This window comes from Centrocercus urophasianus, unplaced genomic scaffold (genome assembly GCF_019232065.1).
Source record: "Centrocercus urophasianus isolate 14NV4802_14NV808 unplaced genomic scaffold, USGS_Curo_1.0 seq_37, whole genome shotgun sequence".
NCBI lineage: Eukaryota > Metazoa > Chordata > Aves > Galliformes > Phasianidae > Centrocercus > Centrocercus urophasianus.
The window spans coordinates 2,169,614-2,187,038 of record NW_024884944.1 but is presented as its reverse complement, the minus strand read 5'-3'; the positions used below and the strand labels follow the sequence as shown (position 1 = coordinate 2,187,038).

At 52.9% G+C, this 17,425-nt stretch overlaps 1 protein-coding gene across 2 annotated transcripts in view; it reads left to right on the top strand.

The window, feature by feature from the left end:
* Positions 1–17,425, top strand: part of LOC122167452 (opioid-binding protein/cell adhesion molecule homolog) — a 249,881-nt gene that overhangs the window by 161,831 nt on the left and 70,625 nt on the right. Inside the window, exon 2 of one of the 2 annotated variants that reach the window (XM_042832052.1) lies at positions 3,435–3,519. In XM_042832052.1, coding sequence (XP_042687986.1) covers positions 3,435–3,519 — 85 coding nt within the window. Of the gene's footprint in view, positions 1–3,315; positions 3,520–17,425 lie in introns of those variants that run through there. The other variant, XM_042832051.1, reaches the window with a different exon arrangement.

Below are 17,425 nucleotides of genomic sequence, written 5' to 3'. Positions count from 1 at the left end.
GGTGGAGGGACTTGTCCTTGCAGTCTCGGTTTCTTTCTGAGCCTCTGGGATGATGAGAGAAGGTCAGGGCTTGTTAACGTCACCGTGAGGAGCAGCATCCGCCGCTGCCATATGCCTGCTGCCCCCAGGGCTCGTGCCAGCCTCCCAGTCCCTCTTAGCTGCATGGTATTATTGGACATGGACCTGAGCTGAGGCCACCTGCAGAGCCCCCCATACGACCCGCGGTCTGCAGATGTCTGGAAAGCCCAGCCCTGCTTTCCTGCCTTCTCGCTTGGTGTTGGGATCGCATTTTTGCAGCCTCCTGCGTTTTGAACTTTCTCTCCCTCACCCTTTTCTCCCCCATGTGCCAGCTTGCTCCCTTCATTCAGTGGCAGTGACAGTGATGGGGCAGCCTAGAAGACGGAGCAGGAGAGGCTCCAGCTGTTTGCGTTGCTTTGGGGTGATGCTCATGGCGTGGAGCATCACCATGTGGCCCCAAAGGGGGCTGCTGTGAGGGGAGACACATGGCAAAGCAGCAAAGGGACCGTGATGGTATGCAGCTGGCAGTGGGATGTCACTCCCTTGTTACCCAGAGGAGCGTGCAGGTGTTTCTGCCTCATCCATCACCCCTTGCTGCTGCCTTTTCCCTTCCCAGGCACAAGCATCGTCACTGGGGCTACTGAGTAGTGGGGGAGCTTGGCTGCATTGAAACATTTGAAACATTGCTTTCCTCCTTGTATCTCCGAGCTCAGAGTGGCCTCGGGGGTGAGCATGGTTGAGGCGTGTTGCCTGCAGCCTCCTGCAGAGCTGTTCCAGGCTGTTGGGTCCGTACCCATTTAGGTAGGTTTCTGTTACATAAATATGCAGAGCACTCTCTTTCCAGCCCCCTTTCCCCTCCCCTGTGCCCCATATATGCTCACCTGTGCCCAGCTGTCTGCAGCAGCCACTTCTGCTATCCATCTATCCATTTATGCCCTACCTATGCATCTGTTCATGTAACCACGTCTCTCCAGCCTCCTCAGAGTCTCATTCGGAGGCAGACAGCCTTCTTCCCCTTTCAGTCTCTCCTTTCCTGAATCTCACTGTCTCTGGCAGGCTCGCTGCTATGCGCACTCCTCGCCTACAGCTTCCTGTCCCAAGGGATAAACAACATTTCCCCAGTGGAGCATCTGGTCCTTGCAGTATTCTGCCCCTGGAGCTGCTCCCAGTGCTGGAGGAGGCTCAGCAGCGCTTGGGGTTGGGCTCTCTGATGGGTGGGGAGCTGCAGTGGGTTTGTGTTGACTTCTTTCCCTCTGCTGCTCCTTCTCTGCCACAGCTTTGCTTTCTCTGTGCTGTGTGAGCAGATAAGGCAGGAGATGGGGTGTCCTTCATCCCCTTCTCTCCCCCCAGAGGATGCCTGCTGCTGGCTGCATATTCAGGGTTAAGCTAACTTTCCAATGGCAAACTCAGCCCTGCTTTTCTCCATGCTTCCGTCACTGCCCTATTTATCCAAGCTGCAGTGAGCATCCCTCCGGTGCCTGCAGCCATAGCTAGTGCCGGGAGCCAGCGTGCAGCTCTGCAGTGCTAGACTGTGGCTAGGGATGTATTTAGGGTCACTGCGTCTCACTGGCACTGTGCTCTGCTCATAATTGGCCTCGGGAGCAATGCGAAACCTTTGCAGATCTCCATCAGTTTTAGTAGCCATGTGTGGGTCTCTGGACTAGACTGGGGCCACGAATTTGTGAAAACCCTTTCAAAGGCCCTTCCATTCTTCCTCTAGCCCCTTTCCCAAGCGGCATGCAGCAGAAGATGCCCTTTGGGGGATGGCACCCAAACATGCTGTCCTACTGGTGTGGGCACAAGGAGTTGTACGGCATGGTGTGGGGAGCAGCAGCACGGCATGGAGTTTTGTCTGTAGGCACAGAGATGTGTCTGGGTGGTCTGTGAGGTCTTGGTGTGCCCCTTTGCTCTTGGAGCAGCTGAATGGAGGTTTGGGGTTGTCTCTGGACAGCAAGGCATTTATTTATTGCTGGTGTCTGGGGCTGCTCTGGTGGGAGCGGCGAACCCAAGAGCTTCTGACTGCAGTGTCACAGCAGAGCAGGTGTGAGGATGGCAGGGACAGAGCATGGGATGCCCTGGAGCTCCTTTGCATCCTACGCAGTCCTCTGGGGCACACACGCAGTGAGAGGACACCACGTCCCCCTGCCCTAACCACGAGCATCCTTCCAGCCTTTCTGCTGCACAGACACAGGAGAGAACGCCATCCCCGCTCTGCGTGCATCAGGGAAGCATCAACAGGTGGATGCAGGGAAAGAAGCAGCGAGGTGTGGCCGGGTGGGCAGGGCAGCCGGCATCCCGCCTCTCCTCGGGGGCTGCATTGCGAGCTGCGCGCCGTGTGTTGCATGATTAAAGCCCTCTCTGCAGCAAGGGGCTGCGAGGGTTAACGCAGGGTGCGGGGCTGCAAGCGGCCGTCCTTTGCTGGTGTGCGGTGCTGTGAGCGTGCGGGAGCCAAAGTGCCGGTCAGTGATGGAGCCGCTGCCATGACAACCCCGGGCAGACAGCCTGCGTGCCGCGCAGGGATGCTCCCGAGCAGCCGTGCCGCCGGGGCTGGGATGCTGCCGCCCTTCTGCGCCCCGTCTGCCCCACTGCTGCGCTGAGAGCAGCCCCTGCTGCAGCCCCAACCCGCAGCCACCTCCTGCACCCGGCACCGAGGAGCGCCGCGTCCGGACATCGCCTGCAGCTCCGCGGGGAAGTTTCGATCTTGCGACAGAATCGGCTTTTGGGGAGCTTTGGTTTTTTTGGGGCGGTTTGTTTTTTTTTTTTTTTTTTTTTTTTTTTCTCCATCTTCTCTGTTTTCCTTTTCCCTCTCTTCTTTAAAAAGCAAAAAGAACAGCAGCCAGCCAGCGACCCAACTCCAAGCCCGCTCTGCTCCCCCAGCCTGCTTTTATGGCCGCCCTCCCTTTCCTGCCAGAGACACTTACGTTTCCTCCTTGGGTTATAAACTTTTGATGCCAGCTCTCCGCAGCGCGTGCCCAACTGAATCTTAAAGTAGCGTCTCGAGCAGACACAGCTCTGTGACCTTCGTCTTTTGCTCCGCACCTCCTCTCCTCCTCTTCCTCCTCCCCCCGGCCCTCCCGTCCTCCTCCCTCACCCGAGGATACTGGGGACTCCCTCCGGATGCCGCTCGGCAGGCTCAGTGCTCGCAGGCTGCCTTTCCAGGGGCTCTCCTGATCTCCGTGGAGCTCCGCATCGCTCGCCTCCGCGCCCGCCCCGGTGGTTTTGCTCCCCCCCGTCCCCACACACACGCACCCCCTCCCTCCTCTCCCCCCTTTTCGCTCCCGGTGGCCTCGTCGGGTGTGTTTTTTGCCTGGTGGAAAAGTCCCTGCTGCCCAGGATGGGGGTCGGTGGGTGCTTAGCCCTGCCCTGGAGGTGCCTAGTCGTCCTCTGTCTCAGGCTGCTCTTCCTTGTGCCCGCAGGAGTGCCCGTGCGCAGCGGAGATGCCACCTTCCCCAAAGCTATGGACAACGTGACTGTGCGGCAAGGGGAGAGTGCCACGCTCAGGTAGGAGCTGCTGCCTCGGGTTGTGCTGGGGGGAAGGGGGGTCTCGTTGTGCTGTTGTGTCGTGATGGGATCGGTGTGGTGCGGCGAGATCCCCGTGTGCGTAATGGGATCTGTGCGCCGTGCGGTCCTGGGACCGGCTTGTGAGTTTGCAGCCGCTTTGGGGAGGATGTGTGGCTGGGGGCTGCGCGCGGAGCGACCCCCTCCTGCCGCTGCCTGGTGCCAGACGTGGGGCTGACAAAGGGGCGAGGTGGCAGACGGCAACTGAGCGCTGCCTGCAAGTTGTCTGCATGCGGAGGAGGGTCCGCGCCGTGCCGGCGGTTTGCAGGGCTGCGATGCCTCGGAGGTGTCGGTGCCTCGGCTCGATCGCTTGATAGTCTCTGCACGGATCTGTTAATATCAAATCAATCTTTTACTCCAGGGGTGCATCTTATGAATTCTGATGGATGTTTTACCTTAACGCGGGTTGCTGGAGGAGAAATGCGAGCGGCTTAGATGCAGATGGGCCACTTGTAGGTTGCACAGTACAGCACAGCATCCCTTTTCGTTCCCTGAGCGAGTTACAGGTGTACGTGGTGCATCACCTGTGTAGGACATGGGCTCTCAGAGGCACGGCGACGGTGCAGGTGGATGAGCAGAGAGCACAAGGATTGTGTCAGGGCTTTGGGTTGTGCTGTGCAGGTCGTGCTGCGCGTGTTCCCTTGCTCAAAACCTGAAAGCCAGGGCTGCAGCAGACAGCAGCTGCTCCCAAAGCCACAAGCAGGCTGAGAGCATCGTGCCCTCCGTTAGCTGCGAAGCCGGGGCTGCTTGAGGCTGCTGTGCTTGGAGGTACAGGGTCAGACACGCTCCTCGTGGTCTGGGAAAGGGGAAACATTTGGTACATAGTGTGGATAAAGGGGCTGGGTGCTGTCTGGAGGGCAGGGATGCTCAGTACAGTGCTGTCCCCTCTGGAGCAAAGCTCCAGGAGATGCTGTAGGGCTCCCTGTGGGCATGAAAGAAGGCAGTGGATGGATTTCTGGCCAGGGCTAGAGATGTGCCCCTGTTGTCACTACACCTGCCCAGCACGTGCGCTGGGAACTGCAGCGGTGCAGTGCTTTGGGATACTGCTTTGTGCCAGGGGCTGGGGACCCACTGGGACACCCTTGTTGTCGTGCCATACAACAGCACCATCCCAGAGGTGATGCTGGTGGCAGGCAGCAGAAGTGATGCCCATGGGCTTGCTGGGAGCAAGAGCTGCAGGGGCTGAGCCCCCTCCCCAGGGCCAAAGGCTGCTGGGCTCCGTGCTGGCCGAGGCTGCTGCCAGCAGAGGGCTGACTTGGATTTCTTTCTTTTTTTCTTTTTTTTTTTTTTTTTAAAGCTTCTGGCCTCCTTTTGGTGAGAGGGGATGTTCGTGAAGCAGGCAGCCCTGGCGTGAGGAGCTTTTAGCCTTCCTGTAAACTCTGCAGCCCCCATTGGGACTTAGAGGGATCCCTGCCCTGAAAGTGTTTTCTGTGCCCATTTCCCTTCCCAGCATCTAATCCTGCCCATGCTCTGTGGTGCACCTTCCTGTGCTCTCATCTCCCTTTCTATCTTCAAGTTCAGCTTTCCCTGCTGCAGTCGTTCCATTTTGCTCTAAGCCCCCCAGTCTTATCTTGCATTGCTGTTTCCTAGTGTTACCCCCACTTCCCTGCAGCCTCTGGGCAGCAAGCAGCCTTCTCTGGGGCTAAGGGTTGGGAAGACATTACAGACAGCAAGCACAAGTGGAGCATTGCAAGGATTTATTTGTCCCGTTGACAAGTAGGAGGAAGGAATTGCCCTGCAGGCAGCCACGCACCTGCAGCCAGCACTGTGATATGGGGGCAGAAGGCACACGACGTGCAGTGGTGGTGTGCTGAAGGACCGTGCAACTCATCTGAGGGCTCATCTGAGCTGTGTTGGAGCTTTGCTGGGCAGAGAGAAGTTGCTGCGTGGTTCTCAGCGTGGCTTCGGGTCCTTACAAGAGGGGTGGTGGCTGCTGGTGGACATGCAGCGTGGGGGACCCTCATTTGGCCTCAAGCTGCTGGCATGGGGTGTGGGCTTCATTGTCCTCCTCTCAACTCGTTGCTTGGCTCTCAGACCAGAGACTGAGAGCCACAGCTCCAGGTCATGGCACTCGTAGACATAGCCACCATCCTACCACGTCTGGGAGGTCCCCATGCAGCCAGCACAGACACCAGAAGGGACATCAAAGGGCTGAGCCTCCGAGTGCCATTGGCTTCAGTAGGGCTGATGGAAGCTCTTTGCGTTCTGAGATCTTGAAACCCACATTTCATTGCAGAGGGGAGTGGAGAGAGAGAGCAGAGCTGCGTGGTAGCAATGGGGGAACATGGAGGCCTTTCAGTCTGGGTGTTCTTTTCCTGTGTTGGATTTTGGGTGCTCTCCTCTCCGTTTCTCCACTCTTTTTCTTGGGAAGGCTCTGCAGAATCCTTGCAGAAACAAAGGCTCCATCTGCAGGCAACTTCTGGGTCATCTTAGCTTAGCAACAAACGCTTCCCCCACAGGCAGAGACTGTTGATAATTCACTACTTTTTTTATTGTAAGAACAAACAATTCCCATAATAGTCATGCACCTTTCCTCTCCGGGGAACTGGCGGCAGTTTGCAAATTCTCTGTGTGCTATTAAAAATAAAATCAAGCTTCCTGCTCTCTGACTCCAAAATACAGAGCCTGCTGTGAAGCAGGGCAGGTGTTTGGATGGCAACAGCAACCCAAGCTGTGCACCAGTTTGGGGCATGGAATGGAACAGCAAGCACACTGGTAGCAGTAAGGAAGGGTAGGGATTAATTGCCCAGCTGGGATTTGGTATGGATTCAGTTCTGCTTTTGGGAAGCAGAGCCTCAGGCTGGATGTGTGCTGCCTTGGGATGGCACTGGGGTGTTGTCCCAAAGGATGAGCCCAGCCTGAAGCCTTGCTGTGTGTTTTAACACATCTGCATCGCACTTTGTAGCCTCTTTTCCATTGCCAGAGTTCAGCATCAATCCAGGGTTGAACTGCAGGCAGAGCTGCTGCGGTGGCAAATATTCAAGTGGTGTAAAAGCAGGGATATATAGTAAATTGGGTCGTATTGCTGGTGCTGCCAGCAAATCGACCTTTTATAACAGGCATCAGTACAGTTCATAAAGACGTAAAACAACAGCTGCTCAAAATTTCAAGGCTTTATAGTTTTATCTGTATTTAAGAAATATTGGCTCTTTTTCTTTTCTTTTTTTTTAAGGACAGAGGCAGTGTGTGTGAGCGCCTGGAGGGAGCACTGGGATGGATGGGTGCATTGGGCCTTGTGCTCAGCTGCAGGGACATCAGCACCTGGGGGGGTTCCTTGGCTGCTCCCTGCCTCAGTTTCCCCATCTGTAGGTCGGAGGCAGTAGTGGCTGTTTCTCAGAGGTAATTAGAAGAGAAAGCTGGTTGACTGTACCAAAAATAGCAGGTATCTGTACCTGGGTTTCCTACTAAGGCACATGGCAGAGATGCTTTTTCCCTGTATTTGAAGGCTTTTTCCCACAAAGCCCCCCTCCACCTTTCCATTCACTGCGCCCCCCCTATTTCTCGTCAAGAAAAAGGACCAAAAGAATGGTGTAGCTTTACCAGCTCCCCAGTGACTGGCTGTCTTTTGTCCATTAGCCAGTATGAGAACAATTCCAATTACAAACAACAACAGTAAAAAAAAAAGAAAAAAAAAAAAAGAAAAAAAAAAGCCAGAATAAAACACCACGAGACGCCTTTCCTCCATTTATTTTTGCAATTATAGTTTTAATTATTTCTGACAACGCTGCCGCTGCTGCTTCTCCTATGTTTTATTTATTTCTTTGTTGGTCACCATCTATTGCAGTCTGTTTCCCTGCAGAATACAAGCTGCAGGACCGTGGGCTGTGGGTGTAGGTCTGGGCAGTCAAGAGGTCAGCTTGGCTGCTTGCTTTCTGCATTGCCATCACACACAGGTTTGGTTTGCTTGCTGCCAGCCCTCAGTTTCCCTCGCCATTGATGGGGGTGCTGACACTCCCCATGCAACCTGGAGAACAGGAGCATTAACACAGCCACGTCTCCGCTGTTAAATCCGTGCTGAGAAGTGGGAAGAGGCTCCTGCTTTTTGTGTGCAGATGCTCAAAGCGTGGGGATTAGCAGGGAGAAGATTAGCAAGGACTTGCTCCATCGCTGCCCCTTTCCTCCCCCTCCTCCCCCAAAAGTTTTCTGGAGCAGCTAAATATATACCTGCCGTTTCCAAGGTAGAGCTCACTGCATGTAGGAGCTGTAATTGGCGACTCAGTGAAATTACAGCCACAGATTCTGGCATTTGGATCCTCCTGGCTGGCATAATAATTTCTCCCCAGGTAGCTGGTATTTAACTTGTCTTATCTGCTCCTGATAGTTATAATTACAGTGCCCGCTAATTTCACTGTAATGCTGCAACGGCTGGAGGGTGGTGTTGGGAGGGCCCCGTCCTGGCCAGCCCTTGGCCAAGGGGACGGATGTTGGAGCCCCAGTGCAGGTGATGGAGGCCCAAGGTGCAGATGTTGGAGCCCCAGTGCAGGTGATGGAGGCCCAAGGTGCAGATGTTGGAGCCCCAGTGCAGGTGATGGAGGCCCAAGGTGCAGATGTTGGTGCTCTGGTGCAGATACTGGTTCCCCAGTGCAGATGCTGGAGCTGCAGTGCAGATGCTGGTTCCCCACTGGAGATGTTGGTGCCTCAGATGCCATCTCAAGCGGCAGTGCTGCACATTTAGCGGTCCATGTTTTGCAGCTGGAGCCTTGCTGGATGCACAGCAGAATGCAGCAGGCCCAGCCCAGCTCTGTGCCAGGAGGCATAGATGTCACTTGCTGTCACCTCGAAGGCCCGACACAAGTCCCCCTACTAGTGAGAAACCAACCTCCACGCTCAGTTGTTGAGCTCTGCTAGCCAGAAATAGCAACAAGCAGCGATATTCAGCTCCGGGGGATGAGACTGAACTGTTAGTAATCCGTTCACTATAGCGTACATGCAATCTTTCTGCAAGCATAATAAACTCCCCTGGCTGGTGAGCAGTAATAGCTGTCCTTCCCTGGATCAGCGTGCTGCTCCAGGAGCGCCAGCCTTTGTTTCTAGGAAGGGATTAGGTGTAAATGCTGCATAAGGGAACGGGGGCACAGAGGCTGGCTGCCACATCCCCGCTTCCAAAGAGTTCCTCTGTTCCCTCAGCTGCTCTCACAGTTTGCCTCCTCCACGCAGAGCCTTCCATTTCTCAGCCCTGCAACGCAGATGCTCTTTACAACAGCTGGACATATTGTGTTAAGTGATAATCTTTAGATACTGCAGCCGAGCAGGCAGTTCATAAGGAATATCTGATGCGGTGACTATCACTGCTCCTTCCGTCCTTGCGAGCAGCCTTTGAGGGTTCTGATGTCCTGTTTTTTTCTTCTTCTTCTTCTTCTTTTTTTTGTTAATGAGAAAAATAATTCCCCCACAGCCCCTGCCAGCGATTCGTAGCCTGTAATGGGTTGTTTACTGCAGGTTTGCCTCCATGTGTCTTGTCTTCCTTGACAGACAGAACCCTTCAAGGTCAGACATTCGGTGCAAAGCCTCGCGTATTGTACTTCTGTTTTCTTATGAATGTTTCCTGAGATTTGCTTAAAATGAGTTATTTCCATGACTGTGCTCACGGATGGGCTCGTTTCTCAGGATACAAGCAAGTCTCAAAGCTTGCTTCTCCGTGAGGAGGAGGAAAACAGCAGCTGCGTGGAGCAGGATGGGGTCGTGATGGGGGATTTTGCTGGCACCCGGTGCTGCAACTGGTGCAGGAGGAGTTCGGAGCAGAGAAACAAGGAGCTGGTGCAAAGTTGAGGGGCTGCCAGGCTGTGTGGGGTTGTGTTGGCTTTTCTTCTCTTGCTGTGTGTGTTGGCACCTGCTGGCTCTATCTGGAAAAGGATGGAGGTAAAAGTGCAAGAAGGGGCAAAGTTAGGAGTGGAAAAAGAGAATGGTCAAGGCAAGAAAGGAAAGAGGAAGAAGGGGGTTGGACTAGATGACCTTTAAAGGGTCCTTTCCAACTCCAAAGATTCTATGATTCTGAGGGGGGAGAAAAGGGAAAAACGGAGGGAATGGAAGTAAAAATCAGGACCAGCGACTCCCATCGGGGAGCTGGAGAGCAGCGCTGAGGGATGAGTTCCTAAATCAGAGCCAGCTGGCAGCACAGGGAGCTGTGATCCTTGGAGATGAACGGGCTTTGGCTGAATGCTGCTGGTAGTGGGGCTGGGATACGGCAGAGCTCCCCACCACCTATTTATTTATGTTTGTTACGCGTGCATGTGTGTGTGTGTATATATATATATATAAAATCTAACAAATTTCTAACCCATATAAATCCAATTACCCATGTTTTGCCTGCAGGGAGCGAGGGAGATTAATGTTTGGTATTTTGGCAGGGATGTAAAAAGAAATAGGTGGTAATAACAATGAAGGCTCGTAAAAAGGAGCCGATAGCCATGTCTGTGCCCTGGGTGAAGGCCGTGGTTCTGGTGGGCAGAGGGGCAGGGAGCAGCAGGACATCCCTGGGTACCATGGGAGAGGATGAGCAGTCGGATATGGAGCTGTGGGGTGGCTCAGCAGGGAGATGTGCACGCTGGGGACTGGTGGCTGTGCTGAGCCACTGCTGATGCTTCACCCCTGCACCACCCATAGGCATCACTCCTCCCTCGGCTGTGACACTGAGGATCCCCACCATCACCCTCAGTTCCTCCACCCCTCTCAGCAGGGCGCTGCTCCCTCCCCAGTCACCCAGGGTCACATATTAATCACAGTTCAGATATTGTGTCCCTACAGCGCTTTCTGCCTCCCCGGCCGGCTCTGCATCAGGCTCCTTGCTCTCCCTTTATTACTACCACCAGTTTTATAACCCACTTTATCAGATGACTTTTTTCTTTTTTTTTTTTTTCTTTCTAAAAAGAGCACAACCCGCGAGCAACTCATCATTTCAGAAAGAGGGAGAGAGCCGTGAGCAGAGGAGAAAGCTTCCATGCTTGCACCTTAAATGAAGAGGCTGCTTTATGGCGTGGTTGCATTTAATTCAATCAAGGCAGTTAAAGCAGAGATTTAAGGTCCTTTGTGTGCTCGCAGGAGTTGCTCTGATGCAGCAGCAGGTAGAGGGAAAGATTAAACCCATTTCCAAGGAGACTCAAAGTAACTGTTGGAAGCAGCCAGGCCTGGGGCTTGCTGCAGCAATGCTACGTTGGGAAGCTGTTAGCATTCGTGTCACATCTGATCTCTCTCTCTGCCACCCTCCCCACTCTTGCTCCTTATTCCAATATACCCCTCTAAGTGGAATTGATTAATTTGGTTTTTTTTATTATTATAATATATAACTGGGGGGTGGGCCGGTTTTAATTAGTATTCTTAACTGTATGGTAATTAGGCCAGCTGGTCCCAGCCCTGCCTGAGTCACCCTCTCCTCCCATGTTCCTGCAATGAGGCTGTTTGGACTTAATTAAAGTTGGGGACCTGGAGCTGGTGGAGCAGTGGGAGGCTTGCAGGGCTTCAGAGGCAGTGACTGCTATGGGGGAAGCAGCGAGTTTCTTCTCCCTTTGGCCATAGTTGGTGATGCTGGGACTGCATACAGCAGGCACTGCTTGTCCCAGAGGTGCAAGCACCCATGCTTTGGGGAGAATTCCCGAGGCTGATGCATCACTCAGGCTTTGCGCCTTGCTTTGAGGCAGGAGGCACCCATGGGCCTTTCTCATCTCTAATTTCAACATTTGTGCCAGCAGACAGCGCTGCCAACAGAGCTCAAATGCAGCCCAAGCGGGAGCTTAACGAGCTCTGAGAGCTGTCCGGAAAGTTATCCTGACACCAAGTGACAGACTCTCAATTGATATCCTCCAGAGACTTTAAACTCACTTCCACGAGATTTCCAAAGCTGGTTTTGTTTCCTACCTGAAGGATCCTTTATCTGCCACGACACTTCCCTGCCTTGCCTCGTTGCTCCTGACGTCCCTGCTGCAGTGGGTAAACCCCTCTGAGCACAGCAGAACTCTTTGGGTTGTTCCTCTGCTTTCTGTGCTCACTGATGTCTGGCACTCCATCTCACAATGTCCCATGTAGGGGTGTCCAGAGAGAAGCACATTGCATTCACTGTAAGATCTGCTTGCTTTTCCTTCCCATCACCCCTTGGAGGATGAATTTACAGCCTTTCCTGTACTGGGGGTTATGCTGTGGCCCCATGGCTTTTAGTGACAGCCTGAGGCCAGGTTCATGCCTCAAACCTTCATTTTGTTGGGCAATTTGCAGCTCTCCCCAGCCAAGAGCCATGCGGGCGGCCCAGCCCTGGCTGCAGGGTCCTGCTGGGGCTGAGCTCTGACCCCTGCCCCACGCTCACTCTTGCTTTTTGAAACCCGTGTTGCAATGGTTTTTCAAGCCTGATGCTGCACTTAGCGGGGTGCTGCCAAACCCATTGAGTCCAGCAGGTTTTTTCCCTTCAGAAGCCATTTAGCTTTTCCATTTCATCCGCAGGCTTCAGCTTCTCATCTTTCTTCTCCTCCCACGCAGTCCTCCGAACCCTCCCAGCAAACTGCTCTGGGTCAGCACCCACCTGTACAGCTCAGGGCTGCAGAGTGGGCACAGGGCTTGGTGTGCTCCTGCAGTGCTGCCAACACTTAACGATCCCTGCTGCTCGTTATCTTACATGGGGATCTCTGCAGCCTTCAGCCCATGTGTGTCTGTTCTGATCCATTTTCCTGCAGGCAGGTGGGATGCTGGCGGGTCCTTTGGGCATCCCGCCTCCCTGCCCCAGGGCTGATGTCTATGGCAGTGCAGTGAGGACTCCCAGTGCCCTGATTTCTGTTCCTCTCCTCCATAGCGGAAGACTCAGGTCCTCAGCACGGGGCTGCTCAGAGCCATGTGCCTCTGCAGCTTACACTCCAAAGTTATCTTCAAGAACAAGCCTCTTTGTCATTAAGTTAATAGTACAGGGGAATGTGTGACGGTTATTAAAGTTTAACAACTCTGTCTATCTATCACCTAGCTGTTAAATCTTTATATGCCTTAAATAATCAATTGATGTTTAATTAACATACTGTACCATTGCTGGCTTCCTAAATCTATAATGATAAACCAAGTTACAAGTTATTGGACATTAATTACTAGCTGATGATTAGAAACAGCAAGACATTTACCAGCCTCATCCCAGATATAACACGGCGTGTCCGCCGCACGCTGCACGGCTCAACTGTGCTCACTGTTTCTTAATAATCAATGGCTGTTTAACATGCAATATTTGTCTAATTAGCGCTAAATTAAATCCTCATTGACAACACTTCAGGGTAAGAGATCTGCATCAAATATGATGGATTAGACACAGAAGGCCTGTTCTGGTGAGCGGAGATGCGGTGGCATTTGCTCCACTTGTCACGGGTGTCACATGGCTCCATGTCAGTGTCACCCTGGTCCTGGGGGCTGGGGGGGTGATGCCTTGATGCTGGGCTCACAGCCCTGGGACCCCCAGTCCCTCTGCTTTGCAGTGATGGGTACCAGCAGCTCTTCCAGCACGTCCCATCCCAATTTACCCACAGATGTACCTCTGTTTCCACACAGTGGGATGAGCTCAGGGCTGGAGCCACGGTGCTTTCCCACTGCATATTGTGCTCAGAAAGCGCTCAGGTCACCCCTCAGGCTGAGAGCTTACGTCCATGTCCTGCCTCTGTCCCAAATGTGTCTATAGATGTAGATGTGGTACTGAGCAACGTGGTCAGTAGGCATGGCAGGGATGGGATTCGGTTGAACTTGGCGATCTTGAGGTCTTTTCCAACTTTAATGACTGAATGATTCCATCTGGGACGCGATCAGTGGGCATGGTGAGGATGGGGTTGGGTTGGACTTGGTGATTTTGAGGTCTTCTCCAACCTTATTGATTCTGCCATTCTCCAATTCTGTAGGACCCTCAGGTAGCTCTTAAATTGCCTTTTGCTGGGAGATTCACAAATGCAGCACAATAATCCAACTTGTCCCCCTCTTCTTTTCCATCCTCCATGCTTGCATGACCGCTTTTGAGGCATCCCTGCTGCCTGTTTGGGTGATGTGGATGGGTACTGCAGCCTTAGCCTGATTTCCCATCAGTGATGCTGGGGGTGGGGTGGGAGCTGACAGCTGGGGGTGAGTGGAAGAGCAGCATAAGGGCGGTTTGTACGGGGAGAGCCGTGCTGTGGTTTGTCAGCAGACGTGGAGGTTGTTTTGTGAGAGCAGCGGGATGGATCGCATGGCCTGCGGCTCTTTCTGGGAATCAGCCTGCCCTTCACACTCAACGTGGATGTAATTAACTGTGCTGATAGGATGTTATGCCAACAGCAAAGCAGAAAACACCAGAAAATGAATCAGAAGCGATGCTGGGGCTGCTCGGCGTGCTGTCTCCTGCTGCACGGCATATGCATGGGCAACCTCTGACAGAGGGCAGGGTCGGTGCCTGGAGAGGAGCAGTACAGCACGGGTTGGGTTTGGGGATGCTCCCTGCAGTGTCTGCATTGCTTTGCCTCAGCTGAGCTGCTCTGTCTGCATACAAGTGAGACGAATGCTCCCTGGGAGGTGTTCCTCTGCTTGATATTGGATGTACAACTCCCAGATCTCAGGAGCAGATCCTTGGTTGTAACTCGCAGTTCTTTTGCTGCTCCCACCTTGAAGCCCGGATCCTGCAGAGTGGGATGGGTGCTTCACCTTGCAGGAGCTGGGAGATGAGAAAGAAGGCAAACAAATAAAAATGACTTCCAATTAGCAATTGAAATTGTTCTTAAAAGAATTTGCCTATTCTGCAAGGAATGTTTGGTAATTGATAGCAATTTCTAGCAATTAAATACAAATTAATTCGTGCTACTGAGGAGCAGTTTATTTATGGCTCTGTATTTATGGGCACTCCCTCTCCTTAAAAAATATCGTCGCAGCTTTTGATAAGTAATTAGAGTTTACTGAATAATTTCCCAATGTAGGTATGAATTTTAAATAATTTTTATTACTGAGCAAGCATTTTGTTGTACTGCTGAGTGAGGGGCTGTCAGCATTTACAGCAGCTGGGACAGGCGCTGTGCAGGCAGAACTGCTCACTGCCCAGGGTGACTTGCAGAGATGGGTACATCTGTGGTAATCCTGCAGTTGTGCACATCCCTGTTCGTTCTGTAGCAGATGAGATCGTTGTGTAATGTGTAACGCTGTTTGCAGGGCTTGCAGTGATTGTTTTTAAGGGTGCTGGGGGTGGGTTGTGCTGTTTTTATCAGGTAGGAGGACGAGCCTGAGGACCACAGGACAATAAATAGCCCTCCTGCGCAGGGAGCAGTGCTGACAACCCCACCTTCAAGTTATAGGTTGAGGGTTATTTGAGAGCTTGGGCCTTTGGAGGATCTCAGAGCTCTCTGGACCCTTGCTTGCTGCTTTTACCTTTGTCAGCTGCTGGTCCCTCTCTTTTCTTCCAGGGCTGTGCTGTCCCCTTGTGTCACTGCACTGCCTGCTCTGACTTGTTTCTGCTTCATTACTGAGCTTGATTAAATGGTGCTTGTATGGCCAAGGGTTGGGAAAACACACAAAGAGACTTTTCTACTCATCTGAGGCACTTCGATACCGCAGAGACAGATGCTGAAGGGATGGAGAGAGACAGAGTTTGACATTGCAGCTGCAGTAATGAGATGGAACCCATTAGGGCAGCGTCCTCCTGGGGTCCAGATGCCTCCGAGGAAAAGAGGAGGTAGAGACAGAGCCTTGGGAGCAAGGAAGGGCTCCCTCTGAAGAGAAAGAGAGCGAATTGGACAGCTGTCCTGTCCTTGAGCTGGGGATGGCTTGCTCTGAAATGAGGTTTAGCAGGAGATAAGGTGGGGAGAAAATGTGGGTGAGGAGGTTTTGACCTCAGCATCTCCCTCTGTATCTCATTTCATGAAGGCTGTGAGTCATGATGTCGGTGTGCACAGAGCTGGATTTAGCTTTATCTGGGTGATCCAGCGGCTGTAACATCAGTCTGTACATGGGGTGATGCTAAGAAAGGGCACTGCTCTCATCACCTCTCCAAGAAGGAGGGCAATGTCTCTTAGGCTATCAACTCAAACCTATCTCTGGCTGCTCTTGCAAGTCTCTCGTAGCTGGGGAGGGCTGCAAAAAGTTGGTGACTCCTATTGCAAGGGAGCTGGGACGGGCTGCAAGGTCTGTGCAATGGTGCAAGGATGCTCTCTTAGCACGGACAGGGATGGGAGTGATTTTGAAGGGCGAGCAGCAACTTCAAACCAGCAGCTTTGTGGTCTTGAGCTCTCCTGTCTGGCAGTCTTTGCTGAGATTCTACAGCCCAATTATTTCGTGCCATGCTGGAGGAGCACGCAGCTTTCCTCCCTGCCCATCTGCACACCTCGGAGCGTGCTTCACTTCAGTGCTTTCCTTCTACATGCTCCCTGCTGCTGCTGGGGTCTGGGGCACAGCAATAGCTTTCATCTCCTCTCCTTTCTTGTGAGGAATCAGAGCTGGTGGTGTTTGGCCTCTGCACTGCAGGTCTGTGGTTTGTTAGGAGCTGTTTGCTCCGTGCTGCTCCGTGCAGCGGGGATGCTGAGGACCCTTTGGATTAATCATCTGCCTGACTGCAAGGGATGAGACCCGGTGACCCAGCAGGTGCTCCCCAGGAGCTGCAATTCACCCTGTGATCTGAGCTCACTGGTGTCTGGATACGGAGATCTTAGGAGATTGTTGAGACTTTTAACTGTGGTCTCTGATGGCCCCGCTCTCCCTTCCGGCAACTCTGAGACTCGTGCTCGTGTGATTAACTTCACATCCAAAAAGTCACTGCCTCTGTGAAGCTTCAGGACTCAGCTGACTGCTTGAGTGCCCTGCAAGCCTCCAGCCAAGGGTCAGCCAAGCTGCTGCTGCCAGAGCAGCTCAAAGGCTCCAGGTTTGAAAGCAAGAGTACTTCTCTGCTCTTTGATGGAGGAGCGAAGTGCCTGCAGACTGCGCGGGGCGGAAACAGGGAGCTGGGCAGCTTGAACAAATGTGCTCAAGATCCTTCTGCACAGAATGTGATCAGAATCGTGGCATGCTCAGCACGAGGGTCCCGGAGTGGCTCTTTCTGGCCCGAAGGCTGTGATTTGTGTGCCTTGGTGAGGAGGCTGGCCTCAAGGAGATGGAGGGGAGGGAGGTGAGCCACCCAAATCCCTGCTGGAGCAGCCATGGTTAAGCTCCTGCGGCAGCATTGCTCAGCAGTGATTCATCAGCCCCGTGCCACTAACAGGTTTGTTTTGCTGTCTGCAGTGGTAGACAGGGGTGGAGGATCAGCACTGCCTCTGTGTCATCCCCTGGGAGTGACATTCTCTGAGTTCCAGGTGACTCTGAAATACCACTGCATGGACAACTGCAGCTGAGGTCAGAGATGTTGTAAGTAGATGCTGAAAGCAGGGCTGAGAGCAATGGTGGCCCTGCAGTGACGACTCTCCAGCATCTCACTGACTGTTTGTGGGGCTCTTTGGAGACGTGCATACTCAGGATGCAGAAGTCCCTTTGGCATTTCAGTGCAGATGGCTCAAACCTTCTCAGAAGCAGTCCTGGCCACCAGACAGACTGGATTTGTTAGGCTGAAGCCTCCCTGTCTTCTTTGCCATCTTCCTGACGGCAGCCCGTCCCTCCACCAAATAAAAATTCCGCGCACGGAGCTGGTTAAAAACATCAATTAGCTCTAAAACAATTATTATTTTTTTGAGATGCCGTTTTATATATGCACTAGCACAACACAATAATCCAGGGTTATTTAACAGAGCATTTACCATGAAAACAGTCATTACTCTTTAAACGCTGCTGACTGTACAAGCCTCTTAACATTAAATGGCAAGTGAGGCAGAAGTCTCACCATCAAAATGCCACATTTCCCAGAGTACATTAGAGGCACTGTCACCAGGATGCCCCTGTTGGCTGAGTGCTTTTTTTTTCT